At 46.7% G+C, this 16,119-nt stretch overlaps 1 protein-coding gene across 1 annotated transcript in view; it reads left to right on the forward strand.

Annotated features, from left to right (window-relative positions):
- Positions 1-5,431: 5,431 nt before the first annotated feature.
- The window catches only part of TRIB2 (tribbles pseudokinase 2), a 28,913-nt gene continuing 18,225 nt past the window's right edge, over positions 5,432-16,119 (forward strand). Inside the window, exons 1-2 of the mRNA XM_075338774.1 lie at positions 5,432-6,505; positions 9,504-9,796. Coding sequence (XP_075194889.1) covers positions 6,236-6,505; positions 9,504-9,796 — 563 coding nt within the window. The 5' untranslated portion in view covers positions 5,432-6,235. The remainder of the gene's footprint in view (positions 6,506-9,503; positions 9,797-16,119) is intronic.

A 16,119-nucleotide genomic window follows, 5' to 3' on the forward strand; every position in this document is an offset into this window, starting at 1 on the left:
CACGCCAGGCGCGGCCCGCCAAGCCCAGACTGCTGCAGCGACGGCCATCCCAGCCTGCACAGAGCCCACTGCAACAGCGACGCCGACCCAGGCCGCCGCCATGCAGGGCGCGGCCCGCCAAGACCAGGCCGCCGCCATGCCAGGCGCGGCCCGCCAAGAGATTGCATCATCATTAACCCCGGCCTGCAAGGCCAGAGCAGATACCGCTCCCCAGTCTAAAGAGGTCCCTGCTGGAAAGCCCACATTGGGGGAGGACCCCGCATACTGGCAGCTGAAGGCTGACATGGAGGCCAAGTTTCCACAATGGTTGGTGGACCAGTACATACTCCCTCCGCACACCCCCAAGAGGATTCCGGCAACCCCGGCAGCAATCACGCCAAAGAGTCCCCCGCCTGGGCCTGCTGAAGGAAGTCCATCCCCAGCACCGCCACCAAAGGAGTGCCAAGAAGAACTAAGGGGGAGAGGAGGCCAGGAAGTTGAGGAGTTGACTCAGGAGCCACCAGCTGTGGACCCATGCCCAGAGCCGGAGATGTTGCCCTATTCCCGTTGGGATGAAGAAGACCTGACACCATCTGCTGACGAAGATCTGACCAGAAACCTCACCTGGGGGCCTGCAGGCATTGAAGTAACAGCCCAGCAGAATCAAGCCCGCAAGACACGGCGCCGTAGCAGAACCCAGTCTTTCCCTGCACCGCAGTCTCCAGACCAGAAAGATGAAATAACGGCCAGAGACTTGAAGGAGAAACGGTTCCTGAGAAGAGCCAAAGCACAGGTCAGAGGACCCCTTTGTAGAGGAATTGTGGAAGACTTTAGCCTGAAGTCAGGATACGGGTTCATCGTTGCACCTGGTATCAAAGAAGACATTTTTGTCAATAGGAGAGACGTCAGAGCTAATTTGCCCAGAGGACATCCTGGAAGAAACTTAAGGATGGGAGACACAGTGCAGTTTACCATGCATCAAGGAGAAAGAGGCTGGTATGCGCTAGATGTAGCACCATGTCCTAAAGAAGAAGAAAGGAAAGACAGCGATAAAGAAAGAAAAGACAAAGGACCTACTGACGAGACAACCACAGATGAGGAAAAAGGTCAAGAAAGCAACAGGTGCCGCAGCCCTACAGGCCCAAGCCCTGGTGAAGAGGAGTCTGCATAAGTTCAAGTAAAGTACAGCAAGTTACCAGTTTGGAAAGTTTGTTTTGCAACGTTTTACAAGTTCAAGTAATGTGCCCACATAAACTATTGTGAGAAATAAACCTTAAGGCTATGAACTGGCTATAGCCACAAACTCTCGCAGTGTAAATAGTTACACCAGAGGGCACCACCACCACCAGAGCCAGCCTGTTTAGGGGCTTGGCTCGTCTGCAACCAGGGAGCACGTCCGTATATAGGGCCTTGGCTCACCTGCAACCAGAGAGCATGCCTGTTTATGGGGCCTGGCTCTCCACCACAAAGAGGGTACCTGGTCAGCACCAACTGTGGAGGCCGCCTCTACATCCTGCCAGAAGAGGCTGAAGGCGCGGATCCACCAGGCCAGGTATACCCTGAAACCACCAGCCCATGAAAGCCGCCTCTACATCCTGCCAGAAGTGGCTGAAGGCGCGGCCAACGTGAAAGGGTTTGGGTGGGTTAACGGACTTGTGGGTGGAGGGTGGTGATGTATGGTACCTGGTGATTTTAAAAATGTTTTACATGTTTTAATGTTTTATGCATTTTAAAATGTTGTCTTGCAGCCCGAGGACGTGCTGGTGATAACTAAGGGGGAATGTGGCGCCCCTGACCTGGTCAGGCACCACTGAGTACTGCACCCATGCTGGGGACAGTACAATACAGGTAATCCAGAAGGCTGACCGAGGTGTGACTACACAGGCGCATAGTGATCAGGCCTCACACATGTACCTTTGAGAGGACCCCTGGGGATCCCAGGAGGGGGAAAAGCCTTGACCTCCACTGGAATAGTGGAGGGGGCCAAAAGCCTCCATCTCCTCTCAAGGGGTGTGGTAAGAGAGTCTGGTTGCTAGGTGGCGTAGGCAGGCACAAAGGGAAAAGAGAAGGAGGAGTAAACAGTCTGAAGCAGAGTGTGGAGGAGTGAGGAGCAGGAAAGTGGAGCTCAGACAGGAGCAGCAGTGAAGGTCCCAGATGTGAGCCGGTTCAGAGCAGAGTCCAGGGAGCTCCGAGGAGAGCTGACCCCTTCCCCTGGGCTGCTGTAGTCTGACAGCGTCCGCGCAGTGGCTACCGACGGGGGAGAACGGTCAACTAGGAGTGCTACCCGAAACCCATCTCAGCTAGAGAGAGAGCACGGAGTGGGAAGTAAGGAGACTGCTAGGGAGTACCAGGCCCAAACGGGCGGCAGATCCCGAAGCGGAGATAGATCCAGCTTTCTTTTGCTAAACCTGCCGGTGTGGGGCTCTCAAAGCCCACGCCACAACACCACAAAAGCCGCAGCCACGTAGCCACAGTTAGGGCCCATAGGTCACAGGAGGCAAGTAGCTGGAGTGGCCTGGTCCAGGCGACAAGCAAACGGCAAACGAAGGGGAGAGAGGCTGCAGCATCTTCCCTGGGTGACCCCCATAGGGACTAAAAGTCGGGGTCACCCCAAACCAAAAAGGGCTAAGGAAGGCGAGTTGGTAGTCACCATCAGAAGTCAGCCTGAAGGATACCTGGTTCCAGTCTGGTTAATCCCAGCTACGCCCGGGTTACTCACCCTATCAACTGTGAGTAAAAACCCTGAAAGACACTCTGCCTGTGTTGAGTCATTCTGCGCCTTGTAGTTCTACACACCTACACAGGGCCCTGGGGCTTGCCTCACTCTCAGGAGGCTATCACAACTGACTGCACCCACCATCAGCCCCAGGCATCCCTTAACCTGCAGTGGCGGTCCCCACTGACCGCAAATCTGAGAGTGGCGTCACGACAATCAAGAAAGAAGGTTTCCTACCTGTGACCAGATCCAGCTGCGTGGAGTCCCTGAAGGTAATGCACCGACACAACACCTGTGGGGCTTCACAATACCATATGTGTATACCTACCCATGTGTGTACCTATATACTGTATGTGTATATCTACCCATGTGTGTACTTATATATATGTGGCGCCCCTGAGGCTCAGGTCGCCACAGGGTACTGCACCCCACTCAGGGTGTGGTGCTGATAATGGATCCAAAAGGAGGTCGGTACCGGTTTCATCATTCACAACCACATACAGACATGGGTTGCCCCTTTCCCACTGGGGACTGGGCTAGGGTCGGGTATAAGAGGGGTTTCCACCAGGGTGGCATTTACAGGATGCCTCATAACAGGGGCCCAATCCACTAGCTATGGACCTGGGTGGGGGGAGGTGTGGCCACCAGGGAGAGTTAAGAGTCACACACACGGTCTACCAAGACTTCAGAGAGTTCTCCAGCAGGAGTGACAGTGAGCAGACGTCTTTTCCGGTAGCTCCTGTGGGACATAGGAGTTTAACGGTCGCTGTGGAGGATACCGTGTCAGTTCCCCCAGGGCCAGCACAGTTCAGGGTACAGCACCCTAAGCTGGTGTAATTCCATTTTGTATCACCAGATTCTGCCAGACGGATAGGTTCTATGCTTCTCTGACCACAAGTTTCCAGAGCCAAGTGGTACCAGGATTCCAGGGCCTAGATCATGGTCAGACTCAAGGGGATCCATGCTACCGGCATAGCGAACAGTACTCTAGCTAGTACGGAAGGGACTCTAAGTGCTTCAAGCCACAGTGACCCGCACTACAAAGCGCAGAGAGGAAGGGCCCACAGACTACCGAACCGGTATTGACCTCCCGTTGATCCGGGATCGACTTGAGCCCATCACGGCAGTGACCAGTATGACTGGGCTGGCAGCTGAAGTGGTGCGTAAACTACACCCTGAACCCGCAGAGACTGTGTTGGTTCGTCTTTGCTGGTGCCGCTGCCCAGCGCTTAGGCGCTAACGGCCATTACAACCCCCATCATCCACCTGGGGCCCGCTCCGCCTGTGGGGAGCGAACCATCCCGGCTGCCATAACACCTGCCCCGGTGAGGAATTCTGTAGCGGCGGCTACTCTTTGGCCGCATACCACAGGTGATGTCATGACAAACTTTCCACAGTTACCCTGCTTCCCCCACCGCTTAGTGCACGCTTCGGGGCAATGGAACCGTCAAGGTCACCCGTGACATCGACTGACCTGACCCGAGAAGGCCCGGCAAAGAGCAGGTTGACCACCTGCCCCGTGGGGCGTTACATATACTTTATGCACCTATATATACTGTATGTGTATACCTACCCATGTGTGTACCTATATATACTGTATGTGTATACATACCCATGTGTGTACCTATATACTGTATGTGTATACCTCCCCATGTGTGTACCTATATATACTGTATGTGTATACCTACCCATGTGTGTACCTATATATACTGTATGTGTATACATACCCATGTGTGTACCTATATATACTGTATGTGTATACCTACCCATGTGTGTACCTATATACTGTATGTGTATACCTACCCATGTATGAACCTATTTACTGTATGTGTATACCTACTCATGTGTGTACCTATATATACTGTATGTGTATACCTACCCATGTGTGTACCTATATATACTGTATGTGTATACCTACCCATGTGTGTACCTATATATACTGTATGTGTATACCTACCTGTGTACCTATATATACTGTATGTGTATACCTACACATGTTAGTACCTATATACTGTATGTATATACCTACTCATGTGTGTACCTATATATACTGTATGTTTATACCTACCCATGTGTGTACCTATATATACTGTATGTGTATACTTACCCATGTGTGTACCTATATATACTTTATGCACCTATATATACTGTATGTGTATACCTACCCATGTGTGTACCTATATACTGTATGTCTTTACCTACTCATGTGTTTACCTATATACTGTATGTGTATACCTACTCATGTGTGTACCTATATATACTGTATGTGTATACCTACACATGTTAGTACCTATATACTGTATGTATGTGTATACCTACTCATGTGTGTACCTATATACTGTATGTGTATATCTACGCTTGTGTATATGTATGTGGCTTTGTTCAAATCCAGCACACACTCTCTCTTTAGGACACACAGGCCGCGGCACTACTTTTCCTCTACCTAGAAAGCAGACATCACACATACGGTTCACCTGAGACTGCTCACCCCCCGCGGAGGGATACGAGCTCTTAATGCTCTATTTCCTTTTGCTACAGGATTAGAATGAGCGGAGGACACAGAATGAGATCTGTGCGGCTCTGATGGGCGGGAAATGCTCGCCGATGACTGACAGCTGGCTCGCCCTATCAGAAGAGAGACCTCCGGCAGAATGGGGCGGAGCCGCTTCCCATTGTTCCGCCGCTCCGGCCAGCTTGTGAAGTGAGCCGAGCCGCTGACATTGAGTAGTGAGGCAGCGGCGCACACACAGGCACAGGGGAGACATTCCCGGCCACGTCAGTACTGCACAGGAAGATGATGTCCTGCTGAAAGGGATCGGCCTGAGCCATCCCTTCTCTTCTCCCTCCTACCTCCGCAGAAGACTGATGCTACAGGGAGAATAACGCACGAATATCGCACGGCAATCCTCTCCATCCAGGACACAAAGCCCCGCTCGTCCTCTGCAGGCGCCAGCATCGATCTGCGCTGTCCTCGGCTGAACTCTCCTATGCAGGGCTCATCCTCGCCCATTGTTCGCCGGCATCTGATGTGCCACCTTGGCTTGGTGCATGACTGCTTCACCCGCTGCTGCTAATCCTCCTCCAGGACATTGCCCGAGCTCCACACGCCATCTACAGTCCGCACCAAGCCAACTTTCTTATTGTGAAGCCTGCAGCGCTACAGGAGCTGAAGATTATTATTTTTCTTGGAATATTGATATTTTTCTGCCTCTCTAAATATATATTTGTTGGAAAAGGAGAGAGGATTTTGCACAAGATCTGGATCGGACGTTCTAGAACGTCCAGATTTCGAATTTTGGAGGAATTCTCCACGTTCTGCCCCTCTCCACTGAAGCTAGATCCTCAGCTGCCTTACCCCAAACCTATATCTCTTCCACTCAATCTATTTGCTATTGCACAACCCCAGCCCCCCTTTTTCCCCTGACATTGTCTCTGCACAGCTCCATTGGAAAGCCCCCCCCCCCCCACCTCCAAAAATAAAGAAGCACAAAGTCTTCAGTCACCCCAAATAGCCTTGGATTTGGCTGCTCTTTCATACTCATGAACATACAAAGGTCGAACCCTATATCAATCACAAGGTATGGGAGATCTAGGAATAAGACCCAGGATTTTGAAGAGTTGTCATCCATAAGGTGCACAGAGCCCAGCCAGAGCTTCAGCCCCAACCTCGGCTCTCCAAGCCCCCCAGAGACTCCCAACTCGTCGCATTGCGTTTCCTGCATTGGGAAATACTTATTGTTGGAGCCTCTGGAGGGAGACCACGTTTTTCGAGCTGTGCATCTGCATAGTGGAGAGGAACTACTCTGCAAGGTACATCCTCTTTATTGTATTTCCTTGTCCTCTTCCACTTGCTCTACAAGGTACATCCTCATCATCCTCTCTATTGTATTTCCTTGTCCTCTTCCACTTGCTCTACAAGGTACATCCTCATCATCCTCTCTATTGTATTTCCTTGTCCTCTTCCACTTGCTCTACAAGGTACATCCTCATCATCCTCTCTATTGTATTTCCTTGTCCTCTTCCACTTGCTCTACAAGGTACATCCTCATCATCCTCTTTATTGTATTTCCTTGTCCTCTTCCACTTGCTCTACAAGGTACATCCTCATCATCCTCTTTATTGTATTTCCTTGTCCTCTTCCACTTGCTCTGCAAGGTACATCCTCATCATCCTCTTTATTGTATTTCCTTGTCCTCTTCCACTTGCTCTACAAGGTACATCCTCATCATCCTCTTTATTGTATTTCCTTGTCCTCTTCCACTTGCTCTACAAGGTACATCCTCATCATCCTCTTTATTGTATTTCCTTGTCCTCTTCCACTTGCTCTACAAGGTACATCCTCATCATCCTCTTTATTGTATTTCCTTGTCCTCTTCCACTTGCTCTGCAAGGTACATCCTCATCATCCTCTTTATTGTATTTCCTTGTCCTCTTCCACTTGCTCTGCAAGGTACATCCTCATCCTCCTTTATTGTATTTCCTTGTCCTCTTCCACTTGCTCTGCAAGGTACATCCTCATCATCCTCTCTATTGTATTTCCTTGTCCTCTTCCACTTGCTCTGCAAGGTACATCCTCATCATCCTCTCTATTGTATTTCCTTGTCCTCTTCCACTTGCTCTGCAAGGTACATCCTCATCATCCTCTCTATTGTATTTCCTTGTCCTCTTCCACTTGTTTCCTCATCATCTGTTTGAATGATCTCCAGAACATAAGGAATGAATCAATTAAGGTTGGGATTCTCCTTTTTGGGGATATCCCTTTAAGGCTAGGTTCACACTTCCGTTGATTTGCTTCCGTCTGGTCCGTTGTTGCGACGCAATGACGGATCCGTCATTTTTGAGATGTCAACTGGTGCAACAGATGGGTAATTTCACAGGAATCCTGTGAAAAAACTGATCCATCGCGTCCGTTACATCCGTTGTGCATCCGTTCTTTGATGGATCCGTCGTGATCCGTTTGTGTTTGGGACAGCCCACTGGGTGTGCCAAACATGCTGGGCATGCTCAGTAAAGCATGACGGAATCCAGCACCCTAGACCTTCATTATAGCTTGTGACGGACACCTGCGGAGTTCGTTTTTGTGCTGCTCCAAAAAACGTTACATCCAGCGTTGCTCCCGCCTGACGCTCAGTCACTAAACGACTGATCCGTTCGCAGCGGATGCAACGCAAGGCCATCAGTCACAATCCGTCGCTAAAAGAAGTCTATGGGGAAAAACTGGGTTCCTGCAAAATATTTTGCAGGATACCGTAATTCCTCAAGGTGATGGATTGTGACTGATGCAAAACAACGGAAGTGTGAACCTAGCCCAAGAGTCCAGGTGTGCACCTAACTTCTTAGTAGTCACACAGGTAAAAGAACCTGCTTTGATCTTTCATTAGCTACTAGCTGTGGACACAAAGACCCTTTATGGAGGTACCTGGTGGCACCTAAGCTGTGGATGAAATGAGGCATTGTAGACACAGGCATTATTGGTGCCCTTTGATACCCCCCCCCCACCTCCATTATTGCTGTGTCTGCAATATTTAGAACCCACCTAAACAAACTGTCCTTCAGCTTCCATTCATTGTTTGCCTTCATCCTGTAGAAAGGCAACATCCACAAAGCGTCCTCCATTCATTCATTCATAAACAATGGGGCTTGAATGATGTAATTGCGAACTGTAGACAGCCACAGAATTCCCTATGGAGGATAATATGGCAATCCATTCTGAAGGCTTTCAATGGAATACTTTATGTAATGCAGTAAATGTATTTATAGGGGGGTGAAGACTAATGCTGATCGCCAGTTGTGCGTGAGTCATGTTTATGAATGGCGTTCATTCTTTTATTTTTCTGCAAAAAAGAAAGTTTGTTGAAATTCCGACCCCAGAATTGCATAAGCTGCCCAGGGAGCGAGTCCCCAGCCTCGTGCTAAGGGTAACTTATGCTGACACCTCTAAGCGATATTGCATCTTCTGTCGATTGTGTATTAGTAAATGTCTTAAATCATATGTTGCAATTTTGTGGACACATTACTTTGGTGTCATGCTACAGCGGCACCGAGACCTGCACTGAACCCCTTCGTGGGTGAATATTTTGAGCCTCAATTTACATTTCATTGTTCCATAGCGGTAAAATGTGTTTGTTTAATGCAACAAACGGACAAAAAAAACCTTTTTGAAGTCGATGGTTCTTATTTTAAGGGCAGGGTATACAGTATATGTGATAGCACATGGAGTCCCCACTAGTCTTTAATTCAGATCCATAGGTGTTCTGTATGGTGCCATAAGAGCCCGTATTCTTCCAACATGTGCCTTCTTACAAAGGAGGTAGATTATTGGCCCCTAGCGAGATGTGAACATCGTATTATAGACCTATATGAACCCATTTTAGCTAATTACACCTCTAATGATATATCAATGACTTTATGCAGTTTAGTGGCTAAATGCTCCTGTGTTCTGGATGTGTCCTGTGGTTTTTGCCACCATCGTGTGTACAGATCTATCCTAGGTGTATGGCAGCTAATTACACCTCTAATGATATATTAATATAATGACTTTATTCAGTTTAGTGGCTAAATGCTCCTGTATTCTGGATGTGTCCGGTGGTTTTTGCCACCATCGTGTGTACAGATCTATCCTATGTGTATGGCTGGAGTTGTGTAAATATAAAGATGTTGTGGACCTTCCATATGGATAAGGATTGTTCACCCTGAAAGCCATTTCTACCCGGCGTATTCTTGAACTTCCCGTCCACGTGAGGCTTCTGTTTGGTCTCAATCCTTTTGTTTCTTCTCTCTTCTCACCCCCCCCCCCCCCCCCCTGCAGGTTTTTGATATTCGCTGCTACCAGGAGTCCTTGGCGCCCTGTTTTTGTCTACCTATACACAGCAACATTAACCAAATAGCCGAGATCATTCTTGGAGAGACTAAAGCCTACGTGTTCTTTGAAAAAAGCCATGGGGACATGCATTCTTTTGTTCGTACCTGCAAAAAGCTCAAAGAGGAAGAAGCAGCCAGACTGTTCTATCAAATCGTGTCGGCCGTAGCACACTGTCACGATGGAGGAGTGGTGCTGCGGGACCTCAAACTTAGAAAATTTGTCTTCAATGATGAAGAACGGTAAGTTCTCTCGATTTTTAGTACCAACAACCTATGTTTTATTCCGTACAGAAGTAGCAGAACTGAATGTGTTCGGCTACTTTATTATTTGTAAGCCAAAATCAAGAATAGATGAAAAATATTTTGTTTTAATCAATTATATAGAACTTTATATATCTGATCATCACTGTCCCCATTGGGGCTCATAGTCTAAATTTCCTATCTGGATGTGTTTGGAGTGTGGGAGCAAACTATGAAAACGCATACTGTATTATACTTTTCCTCTGGTCCACTCCTGGTTCTGGCTTACAAATACTGATGTGAAATACTGAAGGTGTGAACGTGGCCTTGAACTGACTTTATCATTGATTGTGAAGTAATCGTTACAATGTGTAGTGCCGACTTCCCTAAAACTTGCAAATTCAGCAGCCTGTATACATACATACACACACACACACACACACACACACACACACACACACACACACACACACACACACACACACACACACACACACACACACACACACACACACACACACACACACACACACACACACACACACACACACACACACACACACACACACACACATATATATATATATATATATATATATATATATATATATATATATATATATATATATATACACACACTTGTACACACACATGTACATATATATACATACACACATATATATATACACATATATTATACATATATATATATTCACACACACACGCACACCTTTCTCTTCTCTATGTAGCTGTACTTATTTAGTCTGTACTATGGTAATGCGTTCAATACACAATAGGGGCTACTAACCACAAGCTGTAGTATTATGGAGCCCAAGAGCTTACAATCTAAAGGGAATATAGGTAAGACGTATAAGAGATTGCATCGGGTGACTATAGAAAAAATAATCAATTAAAGGTAGTAAAGTCTCCCATCATGCATTGCAGGCAGCACACAGTGTATGTGCGGAATGCAAGGAATGTGGGGCAGTAAATATAATATCCCACCACAGGGTATCCGGCATGCACTGGTCACTTAGTATATTAGAACTCTTCCCATGTGGTAAATGATTGTCCGGAATATCGACATGAGACCACCTTATTTTAATCCCCCCACCCCCTCCTGCATTTATGAAAGGATCTTTAGTCTATATGCCACTGAAAACCCTTAAAAAAAAAAAAATAAATAAAAAAAATTATATATCACGTTATGTGATGTCTTTAACGTTAAGAGGATTGCACTGAAAAAATGTCCACAGTATTTTGTGTGCTGTTACATGGGACTGCTTGGAAGCCTGACGCTTTTCTAAAATACCACCGGCCTAAAGAGTTAAATGCCACACTCGGCTGCGCAGTATCTGTAAATGGACTTGTCTCCCTAATATTCACTCCCGCCACTGCCATCTCTTACAAATAATCCATTCTCTCTCCCATCTTGTCTCCATTCTCCCCGGAGTATAGAACATAAAGCGTGTGCGCAGACCTGAGCGAATGATTACAGTAATGGCCTATTTAGTCTCGTTTTGAAGATTTGACCTTTGTGGTTAAATATTCGCCACATGATACGGGCAGAATATAATGGTACAGTGTGTACGCGGTGTCAGTGCGGAGACTCTGCTCATTCCTGTGTCTGCGGCATTGTACAGTGATGCAGTGCAAAACATTCTGCAAATGATAATGACGGTAAAGGGTTTAAAGAGACAGCAGAGGAGTCGGATGTTATATATGCTACAGAGTCCGCTTTTGGGAGTTATACATTTTGCGAAAATCAAGTTTACTCTGACTGGGTATTTTTGGGTTAAGAATCATCATCTCTTTTGAATTAATAAGAGTTACAAAAAGCATCTCTCACTGGGGGATCTGTCCTACTGATTTGAATGGCTATTGTGCAATACCTTAGTTCACTTGTGGGGGTGCTGTAGGAATATGAAACACTTTCAGGACTGCCTGCAGGCTTTCAATCCATCACTTGAGGGGCATTTTGTGATCAGTTTACCTTTTTAAGGGACTATTTTAACAAATATTTGTCACAAACAATGCACACGCACATGCTGTCTTGTAGTGAAATTCTGCAGACCTCTGTATCCATAAAGCGCGCACATTGTACACTGTGGGGATTTTCCTTTTGTCTCTGCACAGTTTGTGCTGATAAGTTATTGATTTTGCTTAATACAAGTGAACAGAGCACGTCTCTGGTTGGAATGTGTCCATGAATATACAAACCTCGTAGTTGCTGATCTCGGCAGCGACACTGGAGAATCCTGATAGTGTGTTGGGTACACGCTGAAAGGATTTAGAATCGCATAGTTACTGCAGATTTTCATTACAAAACCAGACAACCCCTTTAAGGTTTAAATTATGTTTCTATTTTTGGGAAAGCGAAAGTACAACCAAAGTAACCACAATTCCAGACTCCTGAGCTATAAATCTAGCTGGTTTTCATTACTATGTATCAGGGCGTAATCAAATTATTAGTAATGCGCAAGCACTGCCATTTTATTTATTTATGGAGCACCATTGATTCCATGGTGCTGTACATGAAAAGGGATTACATACAAAATACATATGCAAATTACAATAGACAGATTGGTACAGAGGGGAGAGGGCCCTGCCATTGCGGGCTTACTTTCTATAGGATTATGGGGAGGAGACAGTCGGTGGGACAGTGGTGGGGCGGCAGCTCTGGTGGTGGTGAAGCAGTGAGGTCATTGAAGGTTATAGGCATTTCTGAACAGATGAGTTGTAAAGTTCTGTTTGAAGCTTGCGAGTGTAGTAGATCATCTGACGTGTTGAGGCAGCGAATTCCAGAAGACTGGGGATGCTCGGGAGAAGTCTTGGAGGTGGTTGGGTGAGGAGCGAATGAGAGAGGAGGAGAGAAGGAGATCTTGGGAGGACCGGAGATTACGTGTTGAAGTGTAGTGGGAGATTAGTTTGGCAATACACAGAGGAGACAGATTTTGGACAACTTTGCTATGCGTACTCGTGCCATACACGGGTACTCATAACGAGCAGCTCGGACAGGCACGACTCGAGTACCAAGCATAATGGAAGCCAATGGGAAACTCAAGCATTTTCTCAGAAGCTCTTCCGAAAAATGCTCTAGTTTCCCTTTGACTTCAATTATACCCTGTAGTTGAACCTGTCAGAGTGCTGGTTATGAGTACTGGATACCCGAGCATGGCAGTGCTTGCTCATCACTGGTTACCAATACCAGCCATGTCAATGAGCAGCACAATCGGCCTAGCTGGTCCTAATAAGGGACCATTGGTTTTCATTGCTGGCAAATGTCCTATTAGGCAAGGGCCATACGGGGGAGTAATGGGATCCTCACATGACACTCGGCTCACACTGGCAGCACAGCAGAAGCAGAGTGTCACTGCGACTGAGGTTCGGTCATGCGATCAGACCTCAGCTGCGGGGGGCGGGCCAGCTCTTAGGAGGGACGGGAGGGATTTATCTCCCTCTCTCCTCCGTTGCCGACTATTGCCATTCTCGCTCTGCACTCGCATTACACCGGTGTTCTGCGAGTGCAGTGCGATCTTTCTCTCTCCCCATAGACTTGAATGGGTGCGAGAGAAACAAGGATCGCATTGCACCCGCAGCATGCTGCGATTTATTTTCTTGGTCCGATTAGGGCTGAGAAAGTAATCGCTCGTGCGCTGTCACACAGGCTAATACTGGTCCGAGTGGAATGTGATGTTTTATCGCATTCCACTCGCTCCAATTTTCATGCCGTGTGTGTTAGGCCTTAGGATGTCCCTCACTTAGGACCTCCCTTTATGGAGAGCTGATCCCACTTTTGCATGGTCACACAGATGATTATCTTTGAGCTTGAAGGACATATCTTTCTGTAGGTGATATTGGATATTTATTCAGTTGTTGCTGGCAGTGGTTTTCCTTCTGAAATACTGGCTGATCCCAAGTTGTGACAATCCTGCCTTGCTGTGATCAATTTATCGCCAAGCCAGCTTTTCACTAGGGGTTATCCACTTTGGACCACTACTATTTCTTAGTATTTCTTAATAAGCTGATCACAAGGCTTGTTGCTTCTGGGACATATAGATATTGACTGTAACTAAATTGGCACCCTGGAGCGAGAGCTAAAATCAATATGGCACTACCCCAGATGAAGTGACGTATTGCAAAGTGCCAGTTGAATGGGCTCCTCCAGTAGGGGATGCGCTATTGTCCAGCTCTCCACGATTGCTCCTAAAGTGGACTTGCGGCTCTTATTTTCATTTGCTTCTTTTTTTTTTTTTTTGGCCTCCTCCTCCCCTAACCCATCCCCCCCCCCCGCACTGCTTTTACTCTGTAGTCCGTTTTTTATCTTTCTTGGAATATCTCGAAAATGTAGTGTTGTCTTGTTTCATCGCCCTCAAATCTTTCCTCCGCTATTTTGAGTACATAATATTTATTCTACGTTTTCAGGCTGTCCTTGTTTGGTCTTGTTGAATCACGTTATGGCTTAGTGTGTAGCAACAGGGACGAGACAAGACGCCCTCCTAGTTTATTTTATGTCCCAACGGCATAATCCATTCAAGGGCCTTCAAAGCATCTAGAAGACATAGGGGATGTGTTGGGAGAACAATGGAGGGAGGAACATGGCGGTATTAGGACTGAATAGGGGGTTAAGATCATAGGTGCACACACTGCAGCTGACACTGCACCTGTTTAAACAGTTCTTAAGCATCTGCATCTAACTCTGAAAGGGTCTTGTTCTTTCTTAGAAGTTCAAAGCCTAAAAAACCTCCAGAGCGAAGTCTAAAATGTGCAATTTGCCTAATATTCTATTGTTGCCTATAGAAAATTTCATTGCTGTTGGGCTCCAAAATTTATTAAAATTTTGGCCACATGTCTTTTTGGGTTTTTCCTCTCTTAGAAGATTAAACCTCTTGGACATCATTTAAGCTGGCCAGTAATGATGCCATACTATGGTCTGATACAGGAGCTATTCGATCAATGTGTTAATTGAGGGAAGGTTCTCCTTAATCTGTATACACCTGAGGTTCATGGAGTGTATTACAGTCTTAAAGGGGACCTCTCACCAATTTTTTTTTGGCCTGTAAGCTGCGGCCTCCACCACCACCGGGCTCTTATATACAGCATTCTAACATACTGTATATAAGAGCCCAGGCCGGAGGTATAACATAAAGAACACTTTATAATACTTACCTAACAGTCACCCTGTGGGCTTTATGGGCATCTCCATTCTCCAGTGCCGGCGCCGCCTCTTTTGTCCATCTTTGTGCTCCTTCTCTAGCCGCGGTGCATGACGGGTCCGACGTCATCCACACTCGCCGGCATTCAGGTCCTGAGCAGGGCAAATCAAAGTATTGTAGTGCGCCTGCGCAGGATCGGCGAGAGTGTATAACGTAGCCGCGTCATGCACCCAGGCTTCAGAAGGAGGACGAAGATGGCCAAAAGAGGCGCCACCGAACAACGGAGACGCCCATATGGCCCACAGCGTTACCGTTAAGTGTTTTTTTTTTTATGTTCTCACATGTTAGAATGCTGTATATAAGAGCCCGGTGGTGGTGGTCGCAGCTTATAGGCCAAAAAAGGGGTGACAGGTTCCCTTTAAGGTGGTCTGAAAAGGACAAGTTTTATCGGGTCCAACAATGTGGCAATGTTTTCATCTAAAACCAATTAGTGGGTGAAATGGAAAACCAGAGGATAGAGAAGTGGATGTCTTGAGCCTCAGGTTTGACCTGAAACTTGCATGTGATGGCAACCTCTTAAAGTTGGGCTTTCATCACTTCATTTACATTCTGTAGGTATTCATTTTTCCTTCTTTGAGTAGAATTAACACTAGAAGTCCCAGAGAGTGGTCATTTAACATTTCTACCATTGGAACCCTATGGAGCTCGAAATTCCTGGGACTTCTAGTGTTAAAGAACGTCAGTGAAGACTGACACTACATAAACAGAGGTCAAAGGGCTATGTAAATCTGCATAGGCCTGCAAATTAACATGCCGTCCATGGTTGGTAGGAGCTGGGTGACCACCCTCATGGGCATTGTAAGGGGAGATGTTCTTTATACTGGGTTACAATGTTTTGCTATGGTAATGGATGATATCCGCCATTGTGGCGGTTCTGTTTTCCTTACTCTGTGTGACGCCGGCTCCATCTAATGAGCAGTCTCCTGGATTCCTTTGCCTTTAACAATGCTTTTCTTGTCATTTTATGGCAGTCAGCTGATTTACTTTTGGTTGGGCTAACCTCTGTGACCTTGGTCATATTGAATAGAGCACAAACAGGGCTGGAGGAAATTGTTAATCAGCTTTGGCAGAGAATACAATGTAATCTGGGTTACATAAAATATGATG

The sequence above is a fragment of the Anomaloglossus baeobatrachus genome, chromosome 3, assembly GCF_048569485.1.
Source record: "Anomaloglossus baeobatrachus isolate aAnoBae1 chromosome 3, aAnoBae1.hap1, whole genome shotgun sequence".
Classification (NCBI taxonomy): Eukaryota; Metazoa; Chordata; class Amphibia; order Anura; family Aromobatidae; genus Anomaloglossus; species Anomaloglossus baeobatrachus.